General features: G+C 51.1%; 10 protein-coding genes across 10 annotated transcripts; 5 read left to right on the top strand and 5 right to left on the bottom strand.

Annotated features, from left to right (window-relative positions):
- Positions 1-185: 185 nt before the first annotated feature.
- Positions 186-3,250, top strand: M437DRAFT_58266 (uncharacterized protein; the record flags this gene model as incomplete). Its single annotated transcript, XM_041023375.1, has 2 exons — positions 186-3,095; positions 3,155-3,250. The coding sequence occupies 2 exons, from the start codon at positions 186-188 to the stop codon at positions 3,248-3,250; spliced, it is 3,006 nt and encodes a 1,001-aa protein (XP_040875955.1).
- Positions 3,251-4,052: 802 nt separating this feature from the next.
- Positions 4,053-5,419, top strand: M437DRAFT_58216 (DnaJ protein-like protein; the record flags this gene model as incomplete). The annotated part of the gene is made up of 3 exons (XM_041023365.1): positions 4,053-4,127; positions 4,185-4,273; positions 4,345-5,419. 3 exons carry the CDS (start codon positions 4,053-4,055, stop codon positions 5,417-5,419), a joined length of 1,239 nt encoding a protein of 412 aa, XP_040875954.1.
- A 221-nt stretch (positions 5,420-5,640) lies between these two features.
- Positions 5,641-5,998, bottom strand: M437DRAFT_78680 (cytochrome b5; the record flags this gene model as incomplete). The annotated part of the gene is made up of 2 exons (XM_041027030.1): positions 5,641-5,741; positions 5,845-5,998. 2 exons carry the CDS (start codon positions 5,996-5,998, stop codon positions 5,641-5,643), a joined length of 255 nt encoding a protein of 84 aa, XP_040875953.1.
- Positions 5,999-6,448: 450 nt separating this feature from the next.
- On the bottom strand, positions 6,449-7,332 carry M437DRAFT_88192 (uncharacterized protein; the record flags this gene model as incomplete). The annotated part of the gene is made up of 2 exons (XM_041028774.1): positions 6,449-7,125; positions 7,188-7,332. The coding sequence occupies 2 exons, from the start codon at positions 7,330-7,332 to the stop codon at positions 6,449-6,451; spliced, it is 822 nt and encodes a 273-aa protein (XP_040875952.1).
- Positions 7,333-8,071: 739 nt separating this feature from the next.
- Positions 8,072-8,511, bottom strand: M437DRAFT_14897 (uncharacterized protein; the record flags this gene model as incomplete). Its single annotated transcript, XM_041018785.1, has 2 exons — positions 8,072-8,362; positions 8,422-8,511. Coding segments are annotated over 2 exons (381 nt in total), but the record flags the coding sequence as incomplete, so codon positions are not given.
- A 725-nt stretch (positions 8,512-9,236) lies between these two features.
- On the top strand, positions 9,237-10,457 carry M437DRAFT_58339 (acyltransferase-domain-containing protein; the record flags this gene model as incomplete). Its single annotated transcript, XM_041023383.1, has 4 exons — positions 9,237-9,421; positions 9,482-9,725; positions 9,779-10,194; positions 10,247-10,457. Coding segments are annotated over 4 exons (1,056 nt in total), but the record flags the coding sequence as incomplete, so codon positions are not given.
- Positions 10,458-12,205: 1,748 nt separating this feature from the next.
- On the top strand, positions 12,206-14,452 carry M437DRAFT_58333 (kinesin-domain-containing protein; the record flags this gene model as incomplete). The annotated part of the gene is made up of 3 exons (XM_041023381.1): positions 12,206-12,832; positions 12,887-14,090; positions 14,151-14,452. 3 exons carry the CDS (start codon positions 12,206-12,208, stop codon positions 14,450-14,452), a joined length of 2,133 nt encoding a protein of 710 aa, XP_040875949.1.
- A 940-nt stretch (positions 14,453-15,392) lies between these two features.
- M437DRAFT_58276 (uncharacterized protein) lies at positions 15,393-17,332 on the bottom strand (the record flags this gene model as incomplete). Its single annotated transcript, XM_041023376.1, has 3 exons — positions 15,393-16,051; positions 16,118-17,109; positions 17,163-17,332. 3 exons carry the CDS (start codon positions 17,330-17,332, stop codon positions 15,393-15,395), a joined length of 1,821 nt encoding a protein of 606 aa, XP_040875948.1.
- Positions 17,333-18,038: 706 nt separating this feature from the next.
- M437DRAFT_69589 (uncharacterized protein) lies at positions 18,039-19,719 on the top strand (the record flags this gene model as incomplete). The annotated part of the gene is made up of 5 exons (XM_041025307.1): positions 18,039-18,133; positions 18,220-18,685; positions 18,801-19,078; positions 19,263-19,370; positions 19,542-19,719. 5 exons carry the CDS (start codon positions 18,039-18,041, stop codon positions 19,717-19,719), a joined length of 1,125 nt encoding a protein of 374 aa, XP_040875947.1.
- A 1,522-nt stretch (positions 19,720-21,241) lies between these two features.
- Positions 21,242-23,763, bottom strand: M437DRAFT_58414 (uncharacterized protein; the record flags this gene model as incomplete). The annotated part of the gene is made up of 3 exons (XM_041023398.1): positions 21,242-21,826; positions 21,878-23,524; positions 23,575-23,763. The coding sequence occupies 3 exons, from the start codon at positions 23,761-23,763 to the stop codon at positions 21,242-21,244; spliced, it is 2,421 nt and encodes an 806-aa protein (XP_040875946.1).
- Positions 23,764-25,314: the final 1,551 nt, after the last annotated feature.

Here is a 25,314-nt window from a genome sequence, read left to right as displayed (position 1 = left end):
CCAACTCGTGTGTCGATTGGACTTCAAGGGGCGCATATCACGGAGCAAGAGAAGGAATAATAACAACACAGACCCAGTAGCCGATTACGGACAGACTGGTGACGATAAAGGCCGGAGTGGATAGGACCACGTAGCTTTGTCTACAGCTTCGCCGAAACACAACACCACGACCACTTTCGTTAATCATGGAGTTCTCCCTGACCGGATCGCCCGCAACTACACCACTGGCAACACCGGGTGGCTCGAACCCAAGACAAAAAGAACAGAGATTCCGCCCACCAGTCGCACCAAGTCCCTACTCGGAATACCAACAAGCTGGTTCGGAAGCAGGTTACTTCCCTGCTCAACCACAGCAACAAGTCCCACCACAGCAACTGCAACCTCAAAGTATGGACGGGCTGTCGAATCAGATGAGTGCAATGGGTCTGGCTGGCCAGCCTCCTGTCAGTGCCGCACCGAGCTCGCATAATAAGAAAAAGAAGGACCGACATGCATACCATCATATCGAAACACCGGCCGCTGCTCAACCTCTGCCAGCTGCCGTACCAGGAACCACATCGTCGCAGTTCTACAATACTCAAAATGCCCCCATTCCGGGAACAGCCGCCCCATACATGTCCCAGCAGATCACACCCGCCATGTCGCAGTTCCCTGCCGCAGCGTCCACCTTCGCGCCCGCCAATCTTGCAACTCCTATGGAACATGCTGCCCGTCAAGGTGATCAACTCTTGTCGGCTCCTGTTTCTTCCCAGTCAGGACGCGTTGACCCGGAACAGATCCCTGGTGTCCCTAGGTCACGCGACATTCCTGCTCGCCACTATCAAGAGCGCATCTACCCTACCATGGAGCAACATCTCCCTCCACCTGCCGCTATTCCTTTTGTTGCTTTCGACCAAGGAAACAGTTCTCCGAAGTTTGCTCGTCTCACGTTGAACAACATTCCTGCCTCAAACGAGGCTCTTCAAACTACTGGTCTTCCTCTGGGCCTTGTTTTGCAACCTCTGGCTCCCTTACAGGACGGTGAGCAGCCTGTTCCTGTTCTTGATTTTGGAGATGTCGGCCCGCCTCGTTGCAGGCGTTGCAGAACGTATATCAATCCTTTCATGTCATTCCGTTCTGGTGGAAACAAGTTTGTCTGCAACTTGTGCACTCATCCTAACGATGTGCCATCCGAGTACTTTGCGCCTACCGATCCAACAGGTATCAGAGTCGATCGTGCACAAAGACCTGAGCTGATGTTGGGTACTGTCGACTTCTTGGTTCCCAAGGAGTATTGGACCAGAGATCCTGTCCCTCTCCAATGGCTCTTCGTGATTGACGTCAGTCTAGAGGCATCGAGCAGAGGTTTCCTCGACTCCATGTGCAAAGGTATTCTGCACGCGCTCTATGCTGAGGACGGTACAAACAATGTTCCTTCAGGTGTTAAGGTTGGTTTCGTCACGTTTGACCGAGAAGTGCAATTCTACAACCTGTCTCCGGGACTTGAGCAAGCACAAATGATTGTCATGCCTGATATCGAGGATCCGTTTGTGCCATTGAGCCAAGGCCTGTTTGTGGATCCTCAGGCATCTAAACCTGCTATCACTTCTCTTCTTAGCCGGATACCGGATATGTTTTCCTCAGTGAAGAGTCCAGAACTCGCGTTACTTCCTGCTGTCAATGCCGCTTTGGCTGCTCTTACGTCTACTGGAGGCAAGATTGTGTGCTCAGTGTCAAGCCTTCCCACATTTGGTCCTGGACGACTGTTCCCTCGCGACAAGAACGAAGGTCGTGATACGGATGCCGAGAAGAAACTCTACACTACTGAGCATCCTGGCTGGAGAAGCACGGCTGCGAAGATGGTCGAAGCTGGCGTAGGCATAGACTTCTTTATGGCTGCACCAAGTGGAGGTTATCTTGATATTGCAACGATCGGACACTGCTGTGCGGTGTCTGGAGGCGAAACTTACTATTATCCCAACTTCCACAGCCCGCGAGACGATCTGCGACTAGCAAAGGAGCTCAAGCACACAGTAACCCGTGAAACTGGTTTCCAGGCTCTTATGAAGGTTCGCTGTTCGAATGGTCTTCAACTGTCTTCATACCACGGTAACTTCACTCAACACACATTTGGTGCTGATCTCGAATTTGGCGCAATTGATGCGGACAAGGCGATTACGGTCATGTTCAGTTACGATGGCAAGTTGGACGCAAAGCTGGATGCTCACTTCCAAAGTGCTCTTCTCTATACTACCGCGACAGGTGAGCGCAGAGTGCGTTGCACCAACACTGTAGCAAGCGTGAGCGAGAGCGCTCTTGAGGCGATGAAATTCGTCGATCAGGATGCTGTGGTCAGTGTTATCTCTAAAGAGGCCGCGTCCAGAGTCTCCGAAAGGACCTTGACCGAGATTCGCAACTCTCTGAGCGAAAAGACCATCGACATACTTGCTGGCTATCGCAAGAACTTCTCTGGCTCGCATCCACCTGGCCAGCTTGTCTTGCCTGAGAACCTCAAGGAACTAAGCATGTATATGCTAGGACTGATCAAGTCACGAGCCTTCAAGGGTGGTCGTGAGCCTAGCGATCGTAGAATTCATGACATGCGCTTGATTAGATCGATGGGACCTATGGAGCTGTCGTTATATCTCTACCCTCGCATCATTGCCATTCACAACCTGGAGCAGACGGACGGCTTCGCGGACGAAAACGGTCGTCTGCGCATGCCGGCTGCCATCAGAGCGTCATTCGGGCAAATTGAGGAGGGTGGAGCTTATCTCGTTGATAACGGACAGGTTTGCCTGCTCTGGCTGCACTCTCAGGTATCGCCGAATCTGCTCGAAGACTTGTATGGTCAAGGCTACAACGAACTCAAGCATCTGGATCCCTTCAGCTCTAGCTTGCCTGTGCTTGAGACTCATCTGAACGCTCAAGTTCGCAATATTCTGCAGTACATGGAAATCACAAGGGGCTCCAAGGCCTTGACAATTCAACTGGCCAGACAAGGGTTGGATGGTGCGGAGTACGAATTCGCTCGTCTGTTGTACGAGGACCGCAACGGCGAAGCTCAGAGCTATGTTGACTGGCTGGTCCATGTGCATAGGCAGATTCAATTGGAGGTACGATATGACATCAAACTGACGTGAGGATATATCTGTTGACTGACAAACTTGAACAGCTCTCCGGCCAACGTAAGAGGGATGATGGTGGAGCAGATATTAGCAGCACAGTAGCATCTACCTTCGCAGGACTTAGAGCGCCATATTGGGGCTGAGACTAATTGGGAGCAAAGAAAAGCTATAATTGTTTGGGATGTGACAGCGTTAAAGCGAGGGACTTGTTTATGAGCCTGGTGCCCGGGTACAGCAAAATTTTGATGCTCCTGCCTAAGTCAACCGGAGGAGTTTTTTGGTGCTTGCTATATGAATAAAGAGTGCTCTGTCACCATGTTGTTGTGCTAATGTATATCGACTACACTATCAAACGAATTGTGCGACAATTTGTCATAAGTCGTGCTTGGTGTAATTAGCGCAACAACGCACCATGTCAGACTTGTCTGGAGTAGCACCCTGCTCTTTCCTCAACTAGTGTATAAATCGCTCTCTGCCAACATGTACATCGTGTTTTCTTGATTGAAGACAATTTAAGGATACATGTACGTTCCGGATGGAAAATGAACAACTCATTGCCTACGTATGTTGCTGCTGCCTCGGAAATAGACACTTGCATGTTTCGACATCAAAAGCTCAGATAGGCAATTGTAGTCTCAGGTCCTCTCCCGCATGAACTGTTAGCACCTGATCATCTCTCGCGCTGTGCTATAGCCTTGGAGAATTATGCAGGATGTTCTTTTCTATTTTATAACTGTAGTAACACTTTCATCTCAACCCGAAATGCTATGTTGGGAAAGAATAATGCTGATGACGCTCCTTCGCATCAAGATTCCCCGAAAAGGCGTTATCGGCGTTTGGGGTTTGTAACAGACAACTGTCTCATTCCCAAAAGTTGCACGACTTCTATCTGTCCTTTCGCACAGCGTTCTCAATTGTCTGGACAATTGGTCTCGGACGACAAACATGTTGTTCAAACTCGCATGGCTCCTGCTGTGCGTGCTGCCGCTTGTGGCACTCTGCGCAGAGGACTACTACAAGGTAATCATCCAAAAACTGTTTACACTTATCTTATCCGTGCTGACCTACGATGCACAGCTACTCGGCATTGACAAGAATGCATCAGAACGCGAGCTCAAGAAGGCATACCGAACACTGAGCAAGAAATACCACCCTGACAAGAACCCGTCCGTCGCACCCTGCCTCCGTCCTGCAAACCCCTGACCTCAGAACATCCACTGACCAAAAGACAATGTAGTGGCGATGAAACCGTCCAGAAGAAGTTTGTCGAAATTGCCGAAGCCTACGAAGCCCTTTCTGAACCCGAGACTCGCAAGATCTACGACCAGTATGGCCACGAAGGCCTCAAACAACACAAGGAAGGAGGTCACCGTCAAGGAGGCAACCCCTTCGATCTCTTCTCTCGATTTTTCGGCGGCGGCGGTCACTTTGGTCATGCTCCTGGTCAACGCAGAGGCCCTAACATGGAAGTGCGTGTCTCAGTACCCCTTCGCGACTTCTACAACGGCGCCGAACACGAAATTGCATTGGAGAAGCAGGCCATCTGTTCAGCATGCGAGGGTTCTGGTTCTGAAGACGGCAAGACAGATACTTGTGGCAAGTGCAAGGGCCACGGTATGATCATTCAAAAAGCACAACTCGCACCGGGCATCTTCCAGCAAATGCAAATGCAATGCGATCAATGCGGCGGAAAAGGCACAACCATCCAACACAAATGCAAGACCTGCGGCGGCTCTCGTCATGTCAGAGAAGTCGAGACCTTCAGTGTGCACATTGAAAAGGGCATGCCCAAGGGCGCAAGGATCAACTACGAAAACGAAGGAGACGAGAGTCCGGATTACGTTGCTGGCGACCTTATTGTGCAGGTTACAGAGAAAGAGCCGGAGCTGGGCAAGGATGAGGAAAAGCACGATCGCACAGATGGCACTTTCTTCCGTCGCAAGGGCGATGATCTGTTCTGGCGCGAAGTCTTGAGTCTACGGGAGGCATGGCTGGGCGACTGGACTCGCAACCTCACACACTTGGATGGCCACATCGTGCAACTATCACGCAAGCGTGGTCAAGTCGTTCAACCAAACTCAGTCGAAGTACTCGGAAACGAAGGCATGCCAATCTGGCGCCACGAAGAGGGTCCCGAGTTTGGAAAACTGCACATCGAGTATGTTGTCGTGTTGCCAGATCAGATGGACAAGAACATGGAAAAGGACTTCTGGAACACATGGGACAAGTGGAGAAAGAAGAATGGAGTTGACTTGCAAAAGGATGCTGGTAGACCCGCTCCTTCTGCTGGATCAGGCCATGATGAGCTGTAGAGTGGCCTTGTCTTGCTCTTCTTCTATTCTTGGACTGCTGTTGCTTGGTACTGATTGATACAGTATAATACCCCTCTAGCTGAGCATTTGCATCGAAATTAGAACATCATCTTATGTCTTTGGAGAGTTCTATTCTTCTACAATGCTGTGAGATTTCTGTTTCCTCTAAGCAAGCCATATCCCTTGATCAAAACCCATACTCCGAATAGTAAGTCGCGTGCTCAAAGCTTGGCTTCCTCCTTGAGGTCGCCAATCTTTAGCTTGGGCTGATACTTCTTCAACACAGCCTCATTGTGGTACTTCCAGAACTGCTTGCTTGCATCTGTTTCCAGTCATATCAGCACTGCATCTCTCAAACGACAGTTTCCACAACTGTCTATACAGACAGGGACGAGTGGAAAGGATCGATAAGGAATAGAACACACCTTTTCCACCCACTCTCTTCAGGATCTTGGAACCACCAGGGTGTTCATCAACAAAGTCGGCCATCGAGTACACGCCTCCATCGATGATGATGTAGAGACCCTTCTCCTGGGTTGCGTGCTCCTGAACTTCCTTTGCTGTGATGGACTTGGACATTGTTGCTTTGGGATTTTGTTGTTGATATAGAAGGATATCGATGATTATTTGGCGATCGTAGAGGTAGTTGAATTGTTTTGTGAGAGATTGTAATGTATAGTGGTATAGCAAGGAGGAGGATGTAATTCAAGAGGTCGTGGTTGGTTGAAAGGGTGGAGGGGGGAGATGGAGATGCCGAGGCTGCATGGAAATAGCGAATTTCCAGTCGCCGAAAGTTTCCGTTTTGGGGTTGTATGCATTCTGTACCTGCGAAAGAAAGAGTGTTGCTGAACTTCCTGTGATAGATATAACAAAGTAAGATTGATGGAACGTAAACGCATTGTCATAAACATCATTAGTACATGTAGAGGTATGTCCTTCGTAGAAATCATATCCCTTTTTTCCTCTCATGCATCCATATCCGCTCCTTGGTGCCATCATGCATTCTCCACCTCTTCTTCCTCTATTTCATTACTTCTTGGGTCTGCTAGCAGGATCAATCCTCACCTTTCCGCTCGAAGGAGGCTTTGGCACATTGGCAGGCGGCAAACTTGTAACCTTGGGCAGACCATTCGCCGCAGCAGCAGGAGCTTTAGTGAGTCCACTCACACCAGGCGGTTTTGGCAATCCATCGACTGGAGCTTTGGGTAGTCCTCCACTGGTCTTTGGCTTACTCGCCGGGCTGATCTTGACTTTGCCTGCTGCTGAAGAGCCCAAGGGCTTAGGGTTGACAGGAGGCAGAGACAAGGGCTTAGGATTGACCGGAGGCAGAGACGAAGTTTTTGGTGCAGAAGGCTTGGGTAGACCACCAACAGAAGGCACAGGGCTTCCTCCTCCAACCGCACTCTTGGGTTTTGATGCTGCAGACGCAGCTGTTTTCTTAACTGCGCCTGCGTAAGAAGGTGTGTTTGCACACAGTGTCTTGGGCTTGGATGCAGGAGCAGGAAGAGCCTTTTGTGCTGAGGAAGGAGCAGCAGGTAGTGCTTTCTGTTTCGCGACTGCGCCTGCTCCTTTGGCTGGTGCAGGGAGAGCCTTTTGCTTCTTGACTGCTGTTGGTCCAGAGCCTGGGTTTGGTGCTGTTGCGGCGATTGCGCGATCGCCGTAGCTATTGATGTAGTCTCCCCAGTTCTTGATGCTGCCTTCAATGCCTGTGAATACGTGTTAGAAAGAGGATGACTTTGGACGGTGTTAGATCAGATGAGGCTCGTACCACTGCCAACAGCTTGTCCACTGCTTTGAATCATGGTGCCTACACCGCCAACAGCATTACCAGCTACATTTCCAGCAGCGGTAATGCCGCTGGACAGCATGCCCATGGCAGTATTTTGTATGTAATTCGTGATGAAGCTCGCCATTATTTCGATATATCAATTATGCACGCTTCAGATTGCAAAATCACAGAAAGGAAGTTTAGAGATGAAGAGATCAAGAAGCAAAGAGAAAGCACAAACCAGCAAATTACCGTGATCGAGAGAGGAAACGAATGATCCAGACGCATCTTTTGCCAGCAAAGAGCATCACTGTGCATAAGCATCCCTTGCAACTCTTCCCGCAAACCTGGCAGCGATCTGGGGGGCTGGCGTATGTGTACAAGGATAACGGAACATTTACGTGGAAAGGACGTCGCAAAAGTGACGTAAAGTGTGGCGCAACGCATCAAAAAGACGTGGAGGAGTGGCACGAGATGTCACACGGCAGAGTGAGACAAACCGTTGTGGCCGACGGTTGGACAGCCGTCTAGGTTACGTAGCGGCCCATTCGTGCAACAACACGCGACTCGATCGACGGCCGGTGAACTCTACGGGCAAGCAGAGTTGGTAGGAGTGAGGGGCCGGTAAGATCTACTCCTCTGAATCCTACTCAGGAGCGCGGCAATAGGCACAAGAAGCGATTGGTAGAATGAATGTTTGTGATTCAGAAATATAAGAACGCCTGATACGTGGTATTGATACAGAGACAGATCGTCCGCGGCCAAGCAAATAAACCTGAGCAATAAACCATGCCCTTCCATAGCCCTTCGTCATTAGATTAAATAAAATAAGGAAACATCGATGCGTGCTGTTGTTCTCCGCGCTCCGAGACAAGGGGAAAACTCTAAGCTCCTTGACGAGCCTTCTCCGCACAGATAAGAGCAATGATACGACTCAGTTCTGCGCTCTGAGCAGCCGATTCTCGGATGATCTTTTCATCCACACCTTCTTGTTTCGACAGGTCTGCTGTGCTCTTGAGCATGCGGTTTTGGAGTGCGAGCATCTTCTGAAGTGTGTTGTCGAGGAAAGGGGCGCTGAAGCTGACATCGTTTCCGGTATCGAGGCGCATCTCGAGCTTGCGAGGGCGCTTCTTCTCGGTTGGCTCTTCGTTCAAGATTTGTCCATTTTGTTGCGGCTTTGGTCTGTATTTTGTATGAGCGATATAAAACTTGATATTGTTCAGGTCGTGTGAACATACCTCTCGACGAATGTGATGCTCTCGGCCATCTCAGCAACACGGTTTGCGATTCGGTTGGCCATGATAGCGTATGCTGAGCCGACTCCGTTCACAGGTGTATCTCCCTGAGAAGAGATACTGTTTGCTCTGGCTGCTGGACGAGATGCGGCTGCTTTACCAGCAGCTACACCATTTGTTCGAGCTACTCCGTTCGCACGAGGGGCACCGTTCGTCCTGGCTACGCCGTTGGTGGCTCGCGATTGGTTGGTGTGAGGACGAGTCGCGGAAGGAGCGTTGGCCATATCGAGTTTTGTTGGGTTTTGGAACTGTGTTTCCTGACAGATGCTTATATTTATTCGAACAGTGGTAGGATTCCAAAGGCAGGGGAGGTCTCTTGGTTTAAGAAAATGTCAAGTAAAAGCTCCGCGGTAGGCTTGTGTGGTATTAAACGTGGAATTCGAAGGAAGAAGGGTGCGATCTCGAGATCTAAAGGGCACTTGAGCAAGGTAGGGTGGCTGGACTCGAATCGAAAAAGCGGCTCATGAACCACACGTCATTTTACTTTTCCTTGCGGGGCGCGAATCAGGTTGGTCGTGGCTGAGAAATGCAGCTCAAACCTCGATTTGGCACCGGCACCGTGCGACATTGCCTCATCGCACGTCGCTTGCTGACGCGAGTCGACGAAAGAACTCGTCGAAAAGCAGGAATGCTGCCACTGCCGGAGCCAGGGTCTGAAGGCCTCGAAGTCACTCGCTTCGTGTCCGATCAAATGAATAGCTGATCTGTGGCTGTTCGATGTTTCCTCAATCTTTGCGATTCTATCGAAGTAAAAATGTCGAGACCGCATGTCGAGGCAGCTTCGAAAGCCATTGGCGATACTTTGCTGGGGGCAGGATTCGATATTTTGAAGTCAAAAGCTGGAGATCAACATCCAGCAGGGCCACCTCAACATGGTGCCATGGGACAGGCTGAGAGAGCCTTCTCTGCTGCATCAACCTTCCTTTCAGGAGTTTTGGCGTAAGTAGGGTGTAAATATGTTTTCGAGGATTCGTGTCTGATTAGCATACTGCGGTTCAGTATAAGCGCTTCGCAATTCATTGGTGCTCCGTTGAAGCTCATTGATCCTAAGTTCTACGATGGATACATGGCATGGACTAAAGAGTCTTTTGCTGTCCTTACTGCGACCATGACTCAATGGTGGGCGCCTACTGCTGTCAGAGTCACTGGAGACGAGAGTATGAAGGATCAACTATATCAGATGGAAGATGGAAGTCTTCGATGCAACTTTCCTCACAGACTTGTCATGATGGCCAACCATCAGGTATGCTTCCGGGAAAAACCATGGAGAAAAAGTGCCGATACTGATCCAAGTAGCTTTATACGGACTGGCTATACCTCTGGTGGATTGCATACACCAACAAGATGCATGGACGAATTTATATCATCTTGAAAGAATCTCTGAAGAACGTCCCCATCTTCGGTTGGGGTGCCCAGTTCTACAACTTCATCTTCTTGTCACGAAAATGGGAGACGGACAAGAGTCGTTTCCAACGGCATCTGAGCCAACTCAGTAATCCCAAAGACCCTATGTGGCTGCTGATATTCCCAGAAGGCACAAACTTGAGCGAAACTACTCGGGCGAAAAGCAAGGCCTGGGCAGACAAACAAGGTATCAGCGATATGAAGCATCAACTGTTGCCTCGCAAAACCGGACTGCAATTCTGTCTTCAGCGTCTAAAGGAGTCAACAAATTGGTTATACGACTGTACAATTGCTTACGAGGGTGTTCCGTATGTGTTTATATTCCTCGACTTGATCGTTCTCAGCTGACACAAAAGACAGGGAAGGTCAATTCGGACAGGACATATTCACACTTCGATCTTCATTCTTCGAGGGTCGTCCACCCAAGTCAGTCAATATGTACTGGAGACGGTTCAAGATCAGCGATATCCCAATCGACAACGACGAAGCCTTTGAGAGATGGCTCAAGAACCGCTGGACCGAGAAAGACTACCTGCTGGAGCACTTCTACCGCCATGGCTCATTCCCTGCCGGATGCCCGATCAAAGCCATGCAAGCAGAAGCTGCACTTCAAAAGCTTGCAAATGGTAACGGTCATGGAGAAAAGAAAGTCATTAAACCAGTGAACAAGACTGCCAAGTTCATCACCACCGAAGTCAAGGCAGGTGGATGGGAGGAATTCCTCGCCATTTTTGCTCCCATCACTGCTGCTGCAACAGCACTTTCGAGCGGAGACATCGCACCCGGGAATATCGATTTCGATGCGCTACTGAACAAAGTGGCTCAGCAGCAGCAATTGAATCTGCTCACGGCAGGAAAAGCACCCAAGGCGCCAAAGTCGACCGAAGACATGCGGCAAGCTCTGACGTATGCCTCGAAATCAGCAGGTGGTCCACCAATCAAAGGGTCTGCTATAGAGAAGATTACACGAGATGCTGCTCGGACTCAGAGAGAGATGGAAGAAGCCATGCGGCAGCATCCTCTGCCAGATGGAACAGAGAAGTTGACAGCTGGACGGAACCTCGACCCTAAACTCAAGAACACGATCGACAATGCACACGAAGAGACACGACGGCGATTGATGCGAGCTACGCAGACGGCGTCTTCAAAGCCTGCACCGAACCTTCGCAAGTCTTTACCGATGACACCTGCCGAGACTGCTATCACAAGACCAATATCGACCTTAGCAATGCAAAAAGCCAAACAAGGTGTACAAAAAATAGCTGAGAACAAGCAGAAGCAGCAGACAGCACATGCCACGAGTAAAGCAGGAACAGCGGCTTCATCAACAGCGACGAAGCGGCCAGCTCAAGCATCAAATGCTAGCAAGAAACCGGCAGTATCCAATGGCACTGCGGCAAGTAGCAAGGCCGCTGGTGCCAAAGCACCGCAAAAGGCAGCAGCTAAACCAACGCCTGCTCAGGTAAAGAAGGCCACAACATCATAGAATGTTTAGAGGCTGAGGACTTGGTCTGCACCTGACATACTCATATATGATAGAATGAATCATAGGCTGAATATAGATACCTTGAGCACATGATATTGCAATTCATATATTTGCGTCAAACAACAGCCGCGATTGCAACACGGAAATACGATCTTGAAGGAGATTGTTTCGCCTAGGATTATCATAGTGACTGCGACTCGAAATGGTACACGATTAGACACGGCACGATGCCTGGTTTCAGGACCTGACGTAGCACCAAGCAAGCGCGAGTCGTCATGAGCACGTTCCGAACTACAGTTTGCTTTTGGCAAGCGTTGGCACAGTTAGGTTATCGAGTAGGTTATCGAAGTCGCGATTGTTGGCACGATTAGGCGGGATCGACTCGGTTAGCGCGATCGTAAATGCGAAACCATGAACGAGATTGCAGACAAACATCAAGACATGAAGAGCATACAGGCATAAGCAGAGTGCTGAATTGTCGAATCGACGTCGCAACCTGCAAGCAGTCGGGTGCTGGTTAAGTTTGAACAAGGAGAAGGGGCACAAAGCCAAAGCCAAAACGGTTTCTGGGTCGACGAGGAAAACGACGTGTTGTTGACATCGCATCGCTTCTGGCGTGGGGAAAAAGCGTGAAGTCTCGAACGGCTCCTGCAGCTTCACGTCAGTCAGGAGCAGGGAGGCACGCGCGAAGCCAATTCCAACACGGCCAGCCCAGGGAGGGCCTTTCGATTCTTCTCTTCTTCTTCTTTGTTCTATTCTTCGACACGTCTGCAGGGCGTATCGACCATCCACCCACCCCATTTTTAACCAGCCCCCTCGACCCCCAGCCAACCATGAGCGTCCGGGTCGTCGCGCGTATCCGACCCTTGCTCAAGCAGGAACTGGAGAAGGACACTATTGTCGAGGCCGCAACAACCGCTTCAGAGCCATCGGCTGCTCCCTCGATCGTGCGCATCCCGAATCCCAAGAACGAGGCCGAAGCTTTCAGTTTTCAGTTCAACAGCGTCTACGACCAGCAGGCCACACAACAACAAGTCTTTGACAACGAGATTTCTCCCACCGTCAAGCATCTGTTCAAGGGCTTTGATGTGACCATCTTTGCATATGGAGTCACAGGAACCGGAAAGACGCACACCATGCGTGGTGGAAAATTACTGGCAGACAGGGGTGTCATCCCACGCTTGCTCAGCAGCATCTACCGCAGAAGTCGTAAGATTGAGAAGGACACCGAAGGCGATACCAAAGTCGATGTCGCCATGAGCTACTACGAAATCTACAACGACCGCGTCTATGATCTGTTCGAAGCCCCTGAGAAGCGCACCCCTGCTGGTTTGCCTATTCGCGACAACAATGGCAAGACGGTTGTCGTTGGCTTGACCGAGAGACCTTGCACCTCGCTCAAGGACTTTGAATCTCTTTACGACCAAGCCAATGTCAACCGTTCTACTTCTGCTACAAAGGTGTGCTCTTCTTTCAATACATCCACGGGCCCATATCACTAACAACATGTCTAGTTGAACGCACACTCCTCGCGCTCTCATGCAGTTCTCTGCGTCAAGGTAACTCAAGTAACTGGCAACGAGGTTCGTGTAAGCACAGCAAGCGCCATCGATCTGGCTGGCTCCGAAGACAACCGCCGCACCGACAATGGTAAGGAGAGAATGGTCGAGTCTGCAAGTATCAACAAGTCTCTCTTCGTTCTCGCTCAATGCGTCGAGGCTATCAGCAAGAAACAAAGTCGCATTCCATACCGCGAGTCCAAGATGACACGAATTCTGTCTCTTGGTCAGAACAACGGTCTGACAGTCATGATCTTGAACCTGGCACCAGTCAGAAGCTACCACCTTGATACTCTCAGCTCCTTGAACTTTGCGAACCGAACAAAGAAGATTGAAGTCAACGAAGTCGAAAACAGACCTTTCTTCCGCACTGCACCAAAGCCTGAATCCAAGTCTGGAATTCCTTCAGTACCTCTGGCTAACCGCCAGCCTTTGAGGCCAAAAGCATTGTCACACAACGTTGTCCCTAGCAAGGAGCAAGCCGAAAAGGACAAGATCGAGAAGCCAGTCAAGGCTTTCTCTGTTTATTCTGATAAGCCCAAGACAACTGCCATTTCGCGCCCTGGCCACCTCTCTGGACAAGGCCACCCGCGTACCGCTGAGGCACAGAAGCGCACTAGTAGTGAAGCTGTACCAACTATTAACAGACCGTCGAAGGTGCTCAAGTCGACTGTAGCAGCCAGACCAGAGACCATGTCACAAAAGTCAATTGAAGAGCTCATCGAGAGGAAGGTGGCCGAAAAGCTAGCCGAGCAGGCACTTAGCGCAAAGCTTCCAGCAGGAACAGAAATCTCACCAGACGTACAAGCACGATTGATCGCTTTGGAGCGTAGAGTCATCGACCAAGAATCAGCACGCGCGGAGGGCCTACAGTACCTGCTCATGGCCAAACAGCACACCGTGCGCGGTGAAGAAGTCAGCGCCCTCAAAATGTACCAGCTCGCATTACCTTACTTCCCAGACAACCAAAAGCTGGCGCAGAAGATGCTCAAGCTGCAGGAGAAGATCAACCGCAAAGAAGAGGAACGCAGACCAAAATCTGGCGGTGGAGTGCCTTTGATGGCTGATGACGGCGACGACGACGACTACCAACCCGATGCGCACGATCAAGACGACGAGGACGAGTCTGTGTTTGACAATCACCAACGCGCGAAACCACGTAGACCCGCCATCCGCCGAAACCTCAGCGTGTTCCGCGACGAAGCAGCAGCACCTCAAGCGTGTTCGCAACGACACAGTGCAGACTCTGATTCAGAAGATGAGCTGGCACATTCACTCATCAACACTGGACCCGACCAGACCCCACGCTCCAAGCACATCCTGCGTATCATCAACAGCCGTGACGTCGCTCAAATCCGTCTGCTCAAAGGCGTGGGTGCCAAGAAGGCAGAAATGATCGTCAATGCACTTTGCGAGATGGACGACGAGATCAGACATGTAGGTGAACTGGGCAGATTGAAGGGTGTAGGTATCAAAGGTGTCGAACGCATGCGTGAGGGCTTGGCCGGTGTGATGGCTTGAGCCGTTTTTCTGCATTCTTCTTCCCCTTCTGAAGTGTCAGTTTTTGTTTTGGGCTTAGATTTGAGAAGGAAAAAGCATGGCGTTTGGGCGGATTGGGTCGGGTTATATCAGTATGTTCTTTGGCATTGTTCGGCGTTTGCATAAGAGGCGCATCTTCATTCCATCGAATCAGTAAGATGGACATTACGGAAAGTAGCTATTGTTGAAGAAGAAAGGAGTAGATGCATAATCAGTCAGTAGATAGGATTATCATAGAAATCCCAAAGGATAAGAGTTCAACTACAGCTTCAACTTCACATTCAACTGACTGCAGTATCTACTTGTGCTTGGAGGCAGAGGCACCCAAGCATGTGCCGAAAGGCAGCAATCACTCTTCATCGTTACAACAAAGATCTCAGCAGCAAGACATAATCAAGGGAGAAAAGCATATATTTGATGTCAACCACAGTAGAAGTGAGGGAAACTAAGCTAAAAAGAAAATTCATAGATCGTGCGTGGTAGACAAGCATGGGAAGAAACAACAGAAAAGGGTAGTAGAAAGAGAAAATCATAAAAAAAACCAGTGGGGTATCAGGGTATCGAAATAATAACTTGACTGAAACCGCACCAAAAAGACAAGAGTTGAAGAAGACAATAGATGGCGCTTGGTGTGCTTGCAAGGAAGAAAACAAAAAAGGGGGGGAAGAAGGGTATTCGGGGAATGGGTGAAAGGCATAGCAAGAACACGCTCGCACGTAGTAAATAGCAGAAAGATAAAATCAAGAAATCAACGCTCGAAAACGAAATTCGCAGGGGAGGTCATCAAAGGTCATTCGCGGGTCGTGGTCGTTTCTCGGGGAGTTTCATCAAATTATGAAACATTAGTTGTAGGTGTGAGTGGATGTCGAGGATAGAAAGGAACGGTGTTTGATGTTTTGCTTTGTGAGGCGAGCGGTTGAGATCAACTGCGGTGTTCCACAGCTCGATTCTCGCTTGTGGCAACAGCCACAAGTGCTTCAAGTCTGCCCATATCGGGATTGGCTCGAGGATTGACAGGCGCGGGACGCCATTCAGGAGATTGAACCTGCATATTGTGACCAGCTTGCATGACATACACAGGATGTGCTTGACCAGGCATATGCAAGTAGCTGTGGAAGCCAGAGTCTGCCCTGGTGGGTTCGGGTTTGCCCTGATAATGCGCCTGAAGAGCTCTTTGCTCATCAGTCAGCATAGCATCCGGAGGCTGCAGCTCAACCATGCCATTTGCGTGCATGATAGCCGGATGCAGTTCTCTGCCTTGAGAAGTTGAAGGCGTGGGGATGCCTTCGCTGCTACTGGATTCTGGTGAAGTACGATGCGCGATCATGATCGGCTGACTCCCTTGGGGAGGCCCCATCGGACCACCGTACCAGGCTTGGCGCTTGTTTGCACGGTCATCGGCGACCGGACGTATATCCGCAGGTGGCTGCAACTGAGGCAATGCATACCCAGGAGCAGGCTGTTGAGGCTGTTCAAGACGGGGTTCAATCGGTAGCTGGCTTGGCAGTATTCGAGACGGATCCACAGGGGGGTGAGCAATCTCCAATCTGTTTAGACCATGATGGAGAGTGTGCTCCCACCCTGTGCTTCTTCGGTCTCCAGGAGCTGAAGTTGAAGGCTCAACCGGCCCTGCGAGTATAGATGAACGACGCGCAGGTTCAATCTGCACAGGACTGGTGGCATTGCGTGACGGGACAACAGGAGGGGGAGGCGCATGGTCGAAGCTTTCGATACCGGGAAGTCTGGTGACTTGACTTGCTGCCGGCTGGGAGGCAAGAGCAGGAGCAGCATCGTCAGGAGTCTGGTTGTAAGCCAGACCACTAGTTGCAGGACGACTGGCATAGTTTGCGTGAGTGCTAGGATGCCATGTTCTCCTCCTCCACTCGAGCTCTGCGTCAGACTCAGCACGGCGGTGGTTGGAAAATGTTGAGGCAGTGGGACTAGCGACCATGTTTGTGTTTGAGTACTGAGGAGTCGGACCGGAAGGAAGCGGGGCAAAGTAAACAGGCTGGTAGGTTGCAGTTTGTGGTGAGTAAGGACTGACGCCGGATGGTACAGATAACCGACGAGAGGGTGTTCTAGTGCCGTTGTAGAAGGATGACCTGGCGATCGGGAGCGATGGTGACTGCATGGTGGCTTGGAATCTAGGGCTGCCTTCGCCAGTAGAGAAGTTGGACGAGGTCGGAGAGCTGTATCCACTAGGCGACTGTTGGTAGTAACCAAACTGAGGACCATTGTTGGGAATCGCTGGGTTGAAGGTATCCAGGCTAAGTCTCGCCCTTGCCACGGGGTCCTGGTTCAACATCAAAGGAGACGGGCGTGGACGACTCTCTCCAATATCCGACATGGCCAGGCTCGATGTAGTTGAGAGGACGCTAGAAGCTGACAGATTTCTGCTGTGCCCTCTGCTGTACGCGCTGTGTCCACCGTTACCAGCAGTCGATGCTCTAGGTCTCACGTTCTGTGGACGTACGCGGTCTGTTCGGATCTGTCTCTGGAACCTGGTGCCAGTCGCTGCTAGGGAGTCACCAGGTATCTCCTCGTTAACATGTACTGTCTGGGCATGTTGGCGCAGATTGTCGAGTCGAGAGAAGCGGCGGGAGCAGTGGCATTCAAAGGGGCGTTCGCCAGTATGTTTCCTGGCGCTTGTCAGTATTGCATCTTCTTCCAGCGGATTTGACCATATGCTTACCGGATGTGCCGGGCCAGATGCTCACTGCGAGTAAAGCTGAGATTGCATGGCGGAAAGTCGGTGCAGTAGAATCTCTGGCCCTTCTTCTTCTTCCTAGACGGCTTTCCGTCATCGTCACTTTCATTGTCCGAGCCTGCTTGATCATGGCCGTCGTCATCGCCATCGTCCATGTCTATGTCTTGCGAATCGCTAGACTGGTGCGAATGTACCGACCGCCGCGAGTTTTCGCGAGTTACTCCAGCGCCATCGCCGTCTTGTTGAGAGGAATTAGATTTGTCGGCGGGAAACTTGAAATTTCGTCTGGTCGGTGTATTTAGTGTCGAGTCTTCGGTGGGAATCTCTTCGGCGGGTTGATCGGAAAAGCGCGCGCTGAGTCGCGGCGTCGTAGGTTGGTAGTCATCGGTCGTGCTACTGCTTCTTTTTCTGCTACTTGGTACAAGCATCGGTCTCGTGCTGTTCTGGGAGGTCGACATGGCTGGCGCGAGGGTGGGGGAGCGATGACCGAGTATCAAAAAGCCAGACGGGTTGGGATGAAATCGATTTCTAACCGGCTTGTTCAGATCAGTCGATTCGTCATATCAAGACTTGCAAATAATTCGTTGGTAATGGGGCACAAGAGCGGCCCCAGTATTGCCGACGTATATGCACATATAAAAGGCGTACCGGTCAGGTCAGAGCATGTCATGAAGATGATGGGGTTGACGGAACATGGGGTCGACAAAACTAGGAGACGGTAAATCGATGGGACATGGAAGATGTGACGGCGTCGTGGTAGAGGAGACGTAAGAGAGGACGGAGACTCGTCTGACGAGAAGAGCGGCAAAAGGGTCGCAAGGGTGATAAGCAAGCAGCAGCAGGTGCAGCAATAGTAAGGTAATGGATAGAGCGGCGAGGTGCAGCCAACCCGCCACACGCAACGTTGGTGATCCTGCCAAAGGCTGCTGCGTCAGAATCAGAGTTGGCTATCCAAGGTACGAGTAGCGTAACTCGGCGATCCAACGGTCAGACAATCTACTGTTTCCGGGGCTCGATCAAAACTAGAGTTACGATGACCAAGACAGGGCGCAGGAACAAGCGTCCGAGAAGGGCCGCAAAAGAGTCAAAACGAGGGCAGCAGCGCGCCCACTGCGGGACAGAAGAGAGCATCCACGAGGCAAAGCAGACTGCAGATGATGATGACTTCCCCTCGCATATCTGAGCACGGACAGATGCCTCCCATAAACTTTGCCTACCGCGCCGGATCGGCAGAGAACATGTCGAATGGGCGCTTGCTCATGCAGAAAGTCTGGAGCGAAACGTTTCCAACTGACAGGCGGGCAGCCAACCATTCCATCGGACAAGCTCTCCTACCAACCAACGAGATGTCTACCGCATGCCTGTACCCGTCCACGCCCTGGCTACCACTGTGCTTGACTGGAGGCTTGCGCAGAACAGAGCCGGGAGCGAGCGCAGAGGCCTCCAAAAGGTACCCCTCAACACGAACTAATAGAGGTGGGGTGTGCGCAGCTGCAATGTACAAGAAGGTACATGATGATGGTGCATATTTCAGGTGCAAACCAACCAGAGTTTACGGCAAACGCAAGCCGATGCGTCCATGTACCTGTCTACCCCTCTACTCTGACCTTTTCTGCAAGACAGCATCAGCAACTGAATACGCGTGCGCGCCGCCGGCCAGTCCGTGTTATGCTCGGGCCCCATCTTCTACTGTACAAAACTCTTGGGTCACGCACACCACACATACACACCCCCCACATCATACGTGCCTCGATGGAATATCGGGCGAGACGATTTACCCTTCCCACAAATACGGTGTGCTTCAGAGGTGACCACTCATCGCCAGCGAACAAACCCGGCCAAGGCACCGGTACCCGGCCACCGCCAAGCCACAAAGACGGTGAAGGTCGTTGGAGGAGGGAGTAAGTAGAGAAAACGAGGAACAACAGTAAGAGCAAACGGGATGGAACGGGTCGTTAGCATGACAATGTGATCAAAAGGATGCTCTCGAGTCTCGATACCATCCCTCGGAGCCGGAGTTGCTTTTCCTCGATCATGTTTCATCCGTGCCTTGCTCTTACCATCGCATTCATGCTCTTGTCAGAGGTGTCAGATTATTGCGTCTCGCCCAGTCTTCTACCAAGGCCTGCTGAGGTTTCAGGTCCCGAGTCAAAAGCTAGTCGAGGCTGCGCATAAGAAGGGGATACGAAAAAGGTACAAAGACTCAGCGTGGTGCCAGACAGGCCAAGCTTCTCACAGTGATGGTGATGATGCCGATGATGTGTCTTGAAAGCCAGGCGATTCGTCAGGTCGCGATTCACCTGAACGCTAACCACCTTCCTCCGTCCATTTTCAGCACCGCTGACCTGCATGAACAGAGAGCAGCGTTCCCGGCAAGCACGCCTGCCTCTCCTTATTCATGATCCTTGACAGCTTGAGTCGGTATCCACCGAACGTTTATGTGGTTGGATCGCTTGCTCCTGTCGAGTTCGAAAACCCCATGCCTTGCAGGAAGTACATGCGAGCGCGTGCGTGCCACTCCAGATCTCAGGTACCACAATAGAGTGTTTTAAACTTTTATCATGTGAAAATCATCTCTCTGCCCCTCCTCCACATCGCACTCCTTTGTTGCCATTCGGAAGGCTTGCAAGCCATCTCTCATGCGGAGAGTTTTGGAGCTGCAAGGGCAAGACATTTTTCATGAATCAGAAGAGGCCTGGATCGTTACGTGCCCCTGAACAAATTAGTATGTGCGTATGCTTGCTTGCGCTGATCTAAACTCGCATCGTGGCAATCTTTTCGTCATGCGACAGACTATTCGGGTGGGAATAAACAGAACAATCCCCACCCCGTGTGCTAGATACCGTCCGCACCATAGCTACAAGTGTATACATTGTCTTCTACGAATGTTGTTCATGGAAACAGTTTTACCTATTGAGATGACTCCCTTGGCCATCCACCCTTCTGTTCCGTAAGCAACTGTGCATTTGTCACTGTAGAAGTATGTCACTGTGGGAGAGGCATTGTCGTGAAACAGTTTCTGACACGCAGAGAGCAAGAGGCGATTGCGCAAGACACGCACTTTACACTCTTTCCAGCATCCTTCTTCCGCGGGTATCAAAGATATCCTAAACTCCGATTCTCGACCGGTGTGAATGTGAGATGCATGATCGTACTTCCATTGTTCTTGTTGACGCGCAAATCTCGCCCCATTGTACAACCACACGCTCAGCTTGTCACTTGTGTACAATTCGACAAAGTGACTCGTGGTAGGCAAGTAGAAGAAAGTCCGGGGTGCCCAGTGTTCCAGATCTCCTATTTCTCTGTACTCGTACTCCGTATACATGAACGAACTGTAAGCTGGTGCAAGGAACCCGCAAGAGGCACGGCAAGCAAGCGCTGAGCCCCTCTTTTTCTCGTAAACGCAAAGCAAGCCTCGATCAACTTTCAAGGCACGCGAAGGATAAAAACAGCCAATGTCTCGGATAACTCAAAGTGGGAGGCGCCAATAAACGTGGTGGAGAGAGGGGGATGCACCGGAGCAATCACCTGCCCGCAAGGTACCACTCGCAAATTCACGAAAAAGTTACGATCAAAAGCCTATTTTGCCTATTGCGCTGCCCTCCCCTGGTCAATTGTTGGTTGTCACTCAGCTATGTATATCAGCTCGCTATATGCTTACCCGAGCCACATTCTGGACGCCTTTCTGTTCAGCTCTACCATTCCTACTCCTTAAACTTGCGGGTAGCATGCACTCTTGAATGTTCAGGTGGTAAGGATCGTGGTTCCTGCATCAGGGCAATGGCATCGGAGTGAAATGGATCGGTTTCGAAAGCGCCTTTTCCTTCTTTTATCTAGAAAGGTTTACCGCACGGTATTGGGTGCTCTCGTTCAAATAATGTCTCGCTTCCAATTCGATATCGCCTATACGCTTCATCTTCGGCTCGCGAACGCTCTACTGTTTATCAAGAGTCCGGACAGCTGCTCATTTCTTCTCGTTTCGTACAGTTGTGTCTGGCTGGTATCTAAAGTTTATTGCATGACCTGTTGTGGTGAAAGTTAGTGTTCTGAAACGCCATCTCGTCCTAGGAAATGCTCACCTTTTCTCTCAACATGCCAATAAATTGAGCTGAGCTGACACCCATGTCGGCACGGTCTTCGATGAGAAGACTTTGAGCCCAAAGCCTGAGACTTGGGTCGCCGTCTTCGCGCACGAGATATAGCGAGGGTACTACGATACTGCCACAGCCCTTGGCACGATGGTCTCGGCTCTTCTCGACCACGGCACGCACGCGCTCGTTCATCTCGCTGTCTATGATAGGCAATGAAGTCTTGCCCTGCTTCAGTGCATTCTTGTCATCAGTGCCAAAGACGTCCATTATTAGTGCTGGAACAGCGTCACGTCCAAGCCACAGGAATTGTGTCTGACCGTCGTCGATGAGGTACAGACCAAAGGGAACGATGTTGCCTGAAGTCAAGTTGAGCGGAGGAGGCATAGCAATGGCGCCAGTGGTCGGATCGGGAAGACCAGCAGTCTCGGGCATGTCGTGCAACGAGTACAGGCGAGGGTAAATATACTGGATCATCAGAGGCAGGGGAAGCGTCGAAAGTAGACACAAGGCCGCAGAACGGAGATCACTGGGGATTTGGGCAGATTTGCGGAGACCGAGCTGCGGTTATGTCAGTATATAGTTTCCAGCCTTGCAGTTTCGAATACTTACGTTCTTGATGAGACCCAAGAACAGAGTTGGTAGGCCTCTGAGGTTGACAGGGAACTGGAGACCACCGCCACCCATGTTACCGCCTGCAAGCTCCTTCTTGTATGTTTGAAGAAGCTCGATAATCTTGGCCTGGAGAGCATCTCTAGCAGCATCGAGACCGCTGGACAAAGCTCTCTCAACTGCCTTGTGACTGAAGTAGACAGCAATAGCTTGTTGATCGGCACTTGAGTAAACATCGGCCAGATTTTGTGTGGTAGGAATCGATAGGGTCATGACACGAATGCGACGTTCGCCATTGCATGTTGTGTGCAAGACACCAGCCTGCAAACAGACAAACTGTTTTGTGACTGACTCATCAATGGCGATCTCGACGACGTATGCTTGGTCACGAGGGAATGCAGGGAAAGCGCAGAGATCCGAACTACGGTTGAAGAAGTTGCCATAGAAAGTGCTTGGGCGCAGTCCAGTGGTGGCTCTGACACGCAAGACGGCCTCCAGACCAATCTCCGAAGACAGGTAATCGCTGAACTCTGTGGCAAACTTGATGGCATCCTCGGTACGTGCTGCGCTCCAGGCAGGGTAGAAATATGTCTGACCTCCAGTGTATCTAGGCAAGTTGCTGAGTGATGCGACATCCTGGTATTGTGAAGAGAAGAGGAACATGTCGATCGAAACCTGAGTTTTTGAACACTCGACTGCGAAACTCTTGTAGAAAGCGTTGGCGGTCTGAAGCAAGGAACTCTCCTTACTTGTTCCAAGGAGCTTCTTGTCCTCTCTCATGTCAAGCTTGCCGTAACCGTGGTTGGGCAGAGAAGCAGTCAAAACGACCATCTTTCCACCAACATGAGAAATCATCTTGTGCCCAGCACGCATAGCCGAGCCCATGGCGGAGAGACCGTTCTGGGTGCTCTGGAACATGGACTGTAGCTTTCCGAGGAAAGTCTCGATGTTTTGACGCGAATCGGCCAAGCTTACGAGGAGACTATCGGGTGTGGGAAGGAAAGGCTCGTCGAGATCGCTTACTACCAGCATGTTTGAGTCGGTGACACCGCTGTCGTCGCGAGGGATGGTGAAGTAGTGCAAGCTCGAGTCGACGGCCATAAAGGCAAGACGAGTTCTGCGGTCGGCATTGGGAATGCGATCGAGCGACTCGGCGACACAGCGTGCGGCAGTTGCCAGGAGACCACTCTGAACCGAAGCGACACTGACGTCGAACAGGAATAGATATACTAGAGGCTGTGGAGCTCTGACCATGTATTCTTGAGGAGCAACAAACTCCATGACCGAGTAGTTCAGCTCAGGTCGCTGCCAGCGGTCGATAGCTTGCTGCTTCATGTTGTCCCAATCGAAAGCCTGGGGAACGTCGTTGGTCAGGTTGCACATGTTGCAGCGCCAGCGGTGGCTGTGATCGAGGAACGTGGCGAAGGGGTTGATGTATGTACGGCATCTGCGACATCTTGCGATCACCTGGTCGGGCTGAACAGGTACATCGTCTTCGGCATCATGGAGGGTAGCGTAAGGTTGAATGACTAGCGCGAAAGGAAGTTTGGACTTCTTGAGGAGGGAGTTTGTCGAGGGAATAGCGTTCAATGTCGAGCGGACATACTTAGGTGGACAATTGGCGTTGGGTGAGGGGGTCACGCTGGACTATTGCATGTGTCAGTGATCGAGTCAAGACAAGAGCGGGACAGACGTACGTTAGGAGGCAGAATGATAGGGGGAGGAGACAGATCCAGATCTGAAACATGGAAAGGAGCGCCCTGAACGCTAATGTCGACAGGCTGGAGAGGATTCAGACGCTGGGCGACAGGAGCAGGTTGCTGAGGAGCTTGTGCGGGCTGCTGTTGTTGCGGTGCCATGCCCATCTGCGCGAATTGCTGTGTCATGCCTGGCACTCCGGGGGCGGCGCCATAGGCATCTGGAGGTTGGTACCCAGCGGCAGGAGCGCCATATGCTGCGGCGGACTGCTGTTGAGGATCAGGGTAGCCTGCGGGCTGTTGGACGGGGGCACCGTAGCCGTAGCCGGCAGCGGGTTGAGCGGCACCGTAGGCAGCGGCAGGAGGAGGTGTCTGTGTCGCGGGCGCGCCGGCATTGGCACCGGCGCCGAATTCGAAAGCCTGGCCGGCATAGGCTCTCTTCTTCCTTGCTGGTGCTTGAGTGGGAGCGGGCACGGGGGTGCCAGATTGCGATTGATCGTACTCTTCCTGCGAATAGCCCTGGGCAGGGTATCCTTGAGGGTTGGCCATAGTGCTGATAGATGTAGCCGACGGCGAGAAGCTGCGGCGGAACAAGGTGTAATCAGCTCCGGGTTATAAGAAGGTCTATGTTATTGCTCTCCGTAGATTGTCTGGGGAGGGAGTCGGGACAGCTGTGCTGCTGGCGACATCTGGCCAATCAACGCCGCTGGCCCTTGTCGAAACCCCCACGTCATCTAGACCTACCCTTTCGTGGCCTTTCACTTGCAGTCGAGTACAGGCAACGACATGGTGAATGCCAGCTTGCTTTTGAAAGACGATTGCTTAGTGGGTATCAACTCGTTAGGCAGTAGTGAAAGAGCTCAAAAGATCGTGATTTCTGGTTAGCCTTGTGTTCAAATTCATCGTGATCAATGCGACAAGTATGCATGGGTTCCACGGCGTTTTTCCGAACATCATGTTCGAAGAGCCATCTATCCTCCAATCAGTGACTTCTCTACTTACTGCACACCAAACAGCAGACAGGATCGTGTTTGGACAGACTATCGCAGTAAAGGCGCGCCCAAAAGGCCATATGCGCTCGTTGAGCGATGTCAAGAGGTATATCAGGGTGGCTCCCCCAGCAACAAGTCTTGGTCAAGACAGCTTCGCATTCTCGTACACCTATAACATATGCGACAACAACATCAGAAGAGGCCACAGTTGCTGCCATACCGTGATTGTCTGCACACAAGTCTACGTATTGTATGTCAGACGCATCGAACTTCTTTACCTCTCGGTCCGCAGACCAAAAGAGCAATGAAGTCCGCGATATAAATTAGAAAAGCAAATAAATGGCAGTACCTACGGCGTTAGCAGAAGTAAAGAAGCAAATGGCAGATTAAATGTTAATCAGTGATCACGAGCACCTGTACACCAAGATAGCAGTACCTACGGCGTTAGTCGTACGTGGTCAAGTAAATGGCAAAAAGTATGGCGAACAGTGAACACGAGCACCGATAAAATAAATAGCAGTATCTACAGTGTTAGAGGCTCAAAGGCGCCCGCGGGGTCCTTCTTGACTTAGCTTCCCCATCGCCCTAAGGTAACGGGCCGGTGACATTATCACGAGAATGCCCCTCCTCATCCCTCAAGTCGGGCGCGTACTAGTCTGTCACACGACGAAGACGTGGAGCCTGTTGTGACAGAAGTTTGGTGCATGGAAAGGAAGGGATACGTACCATCATAGACATGTGCAGCCAG

Source organism: Aureobasidium melanogenum, assembly GCF_000721775.1.
Source record: "Aureobasidium melanogenum CBS 110374 unplaced genomic scaffold scaffold_28, whole genome shotgun sequence".
Classification (NCBI taxonomy): Eukaryota; Fungi; Ascomycota; class Dothideomycetes; order Dothideales; family Saccotheciaceae; genus Aureobasidium; species Aureobasidium melanogenum.
This window is presented reverse-complemented; position numbering and strand designations above follow the sequence as displayed.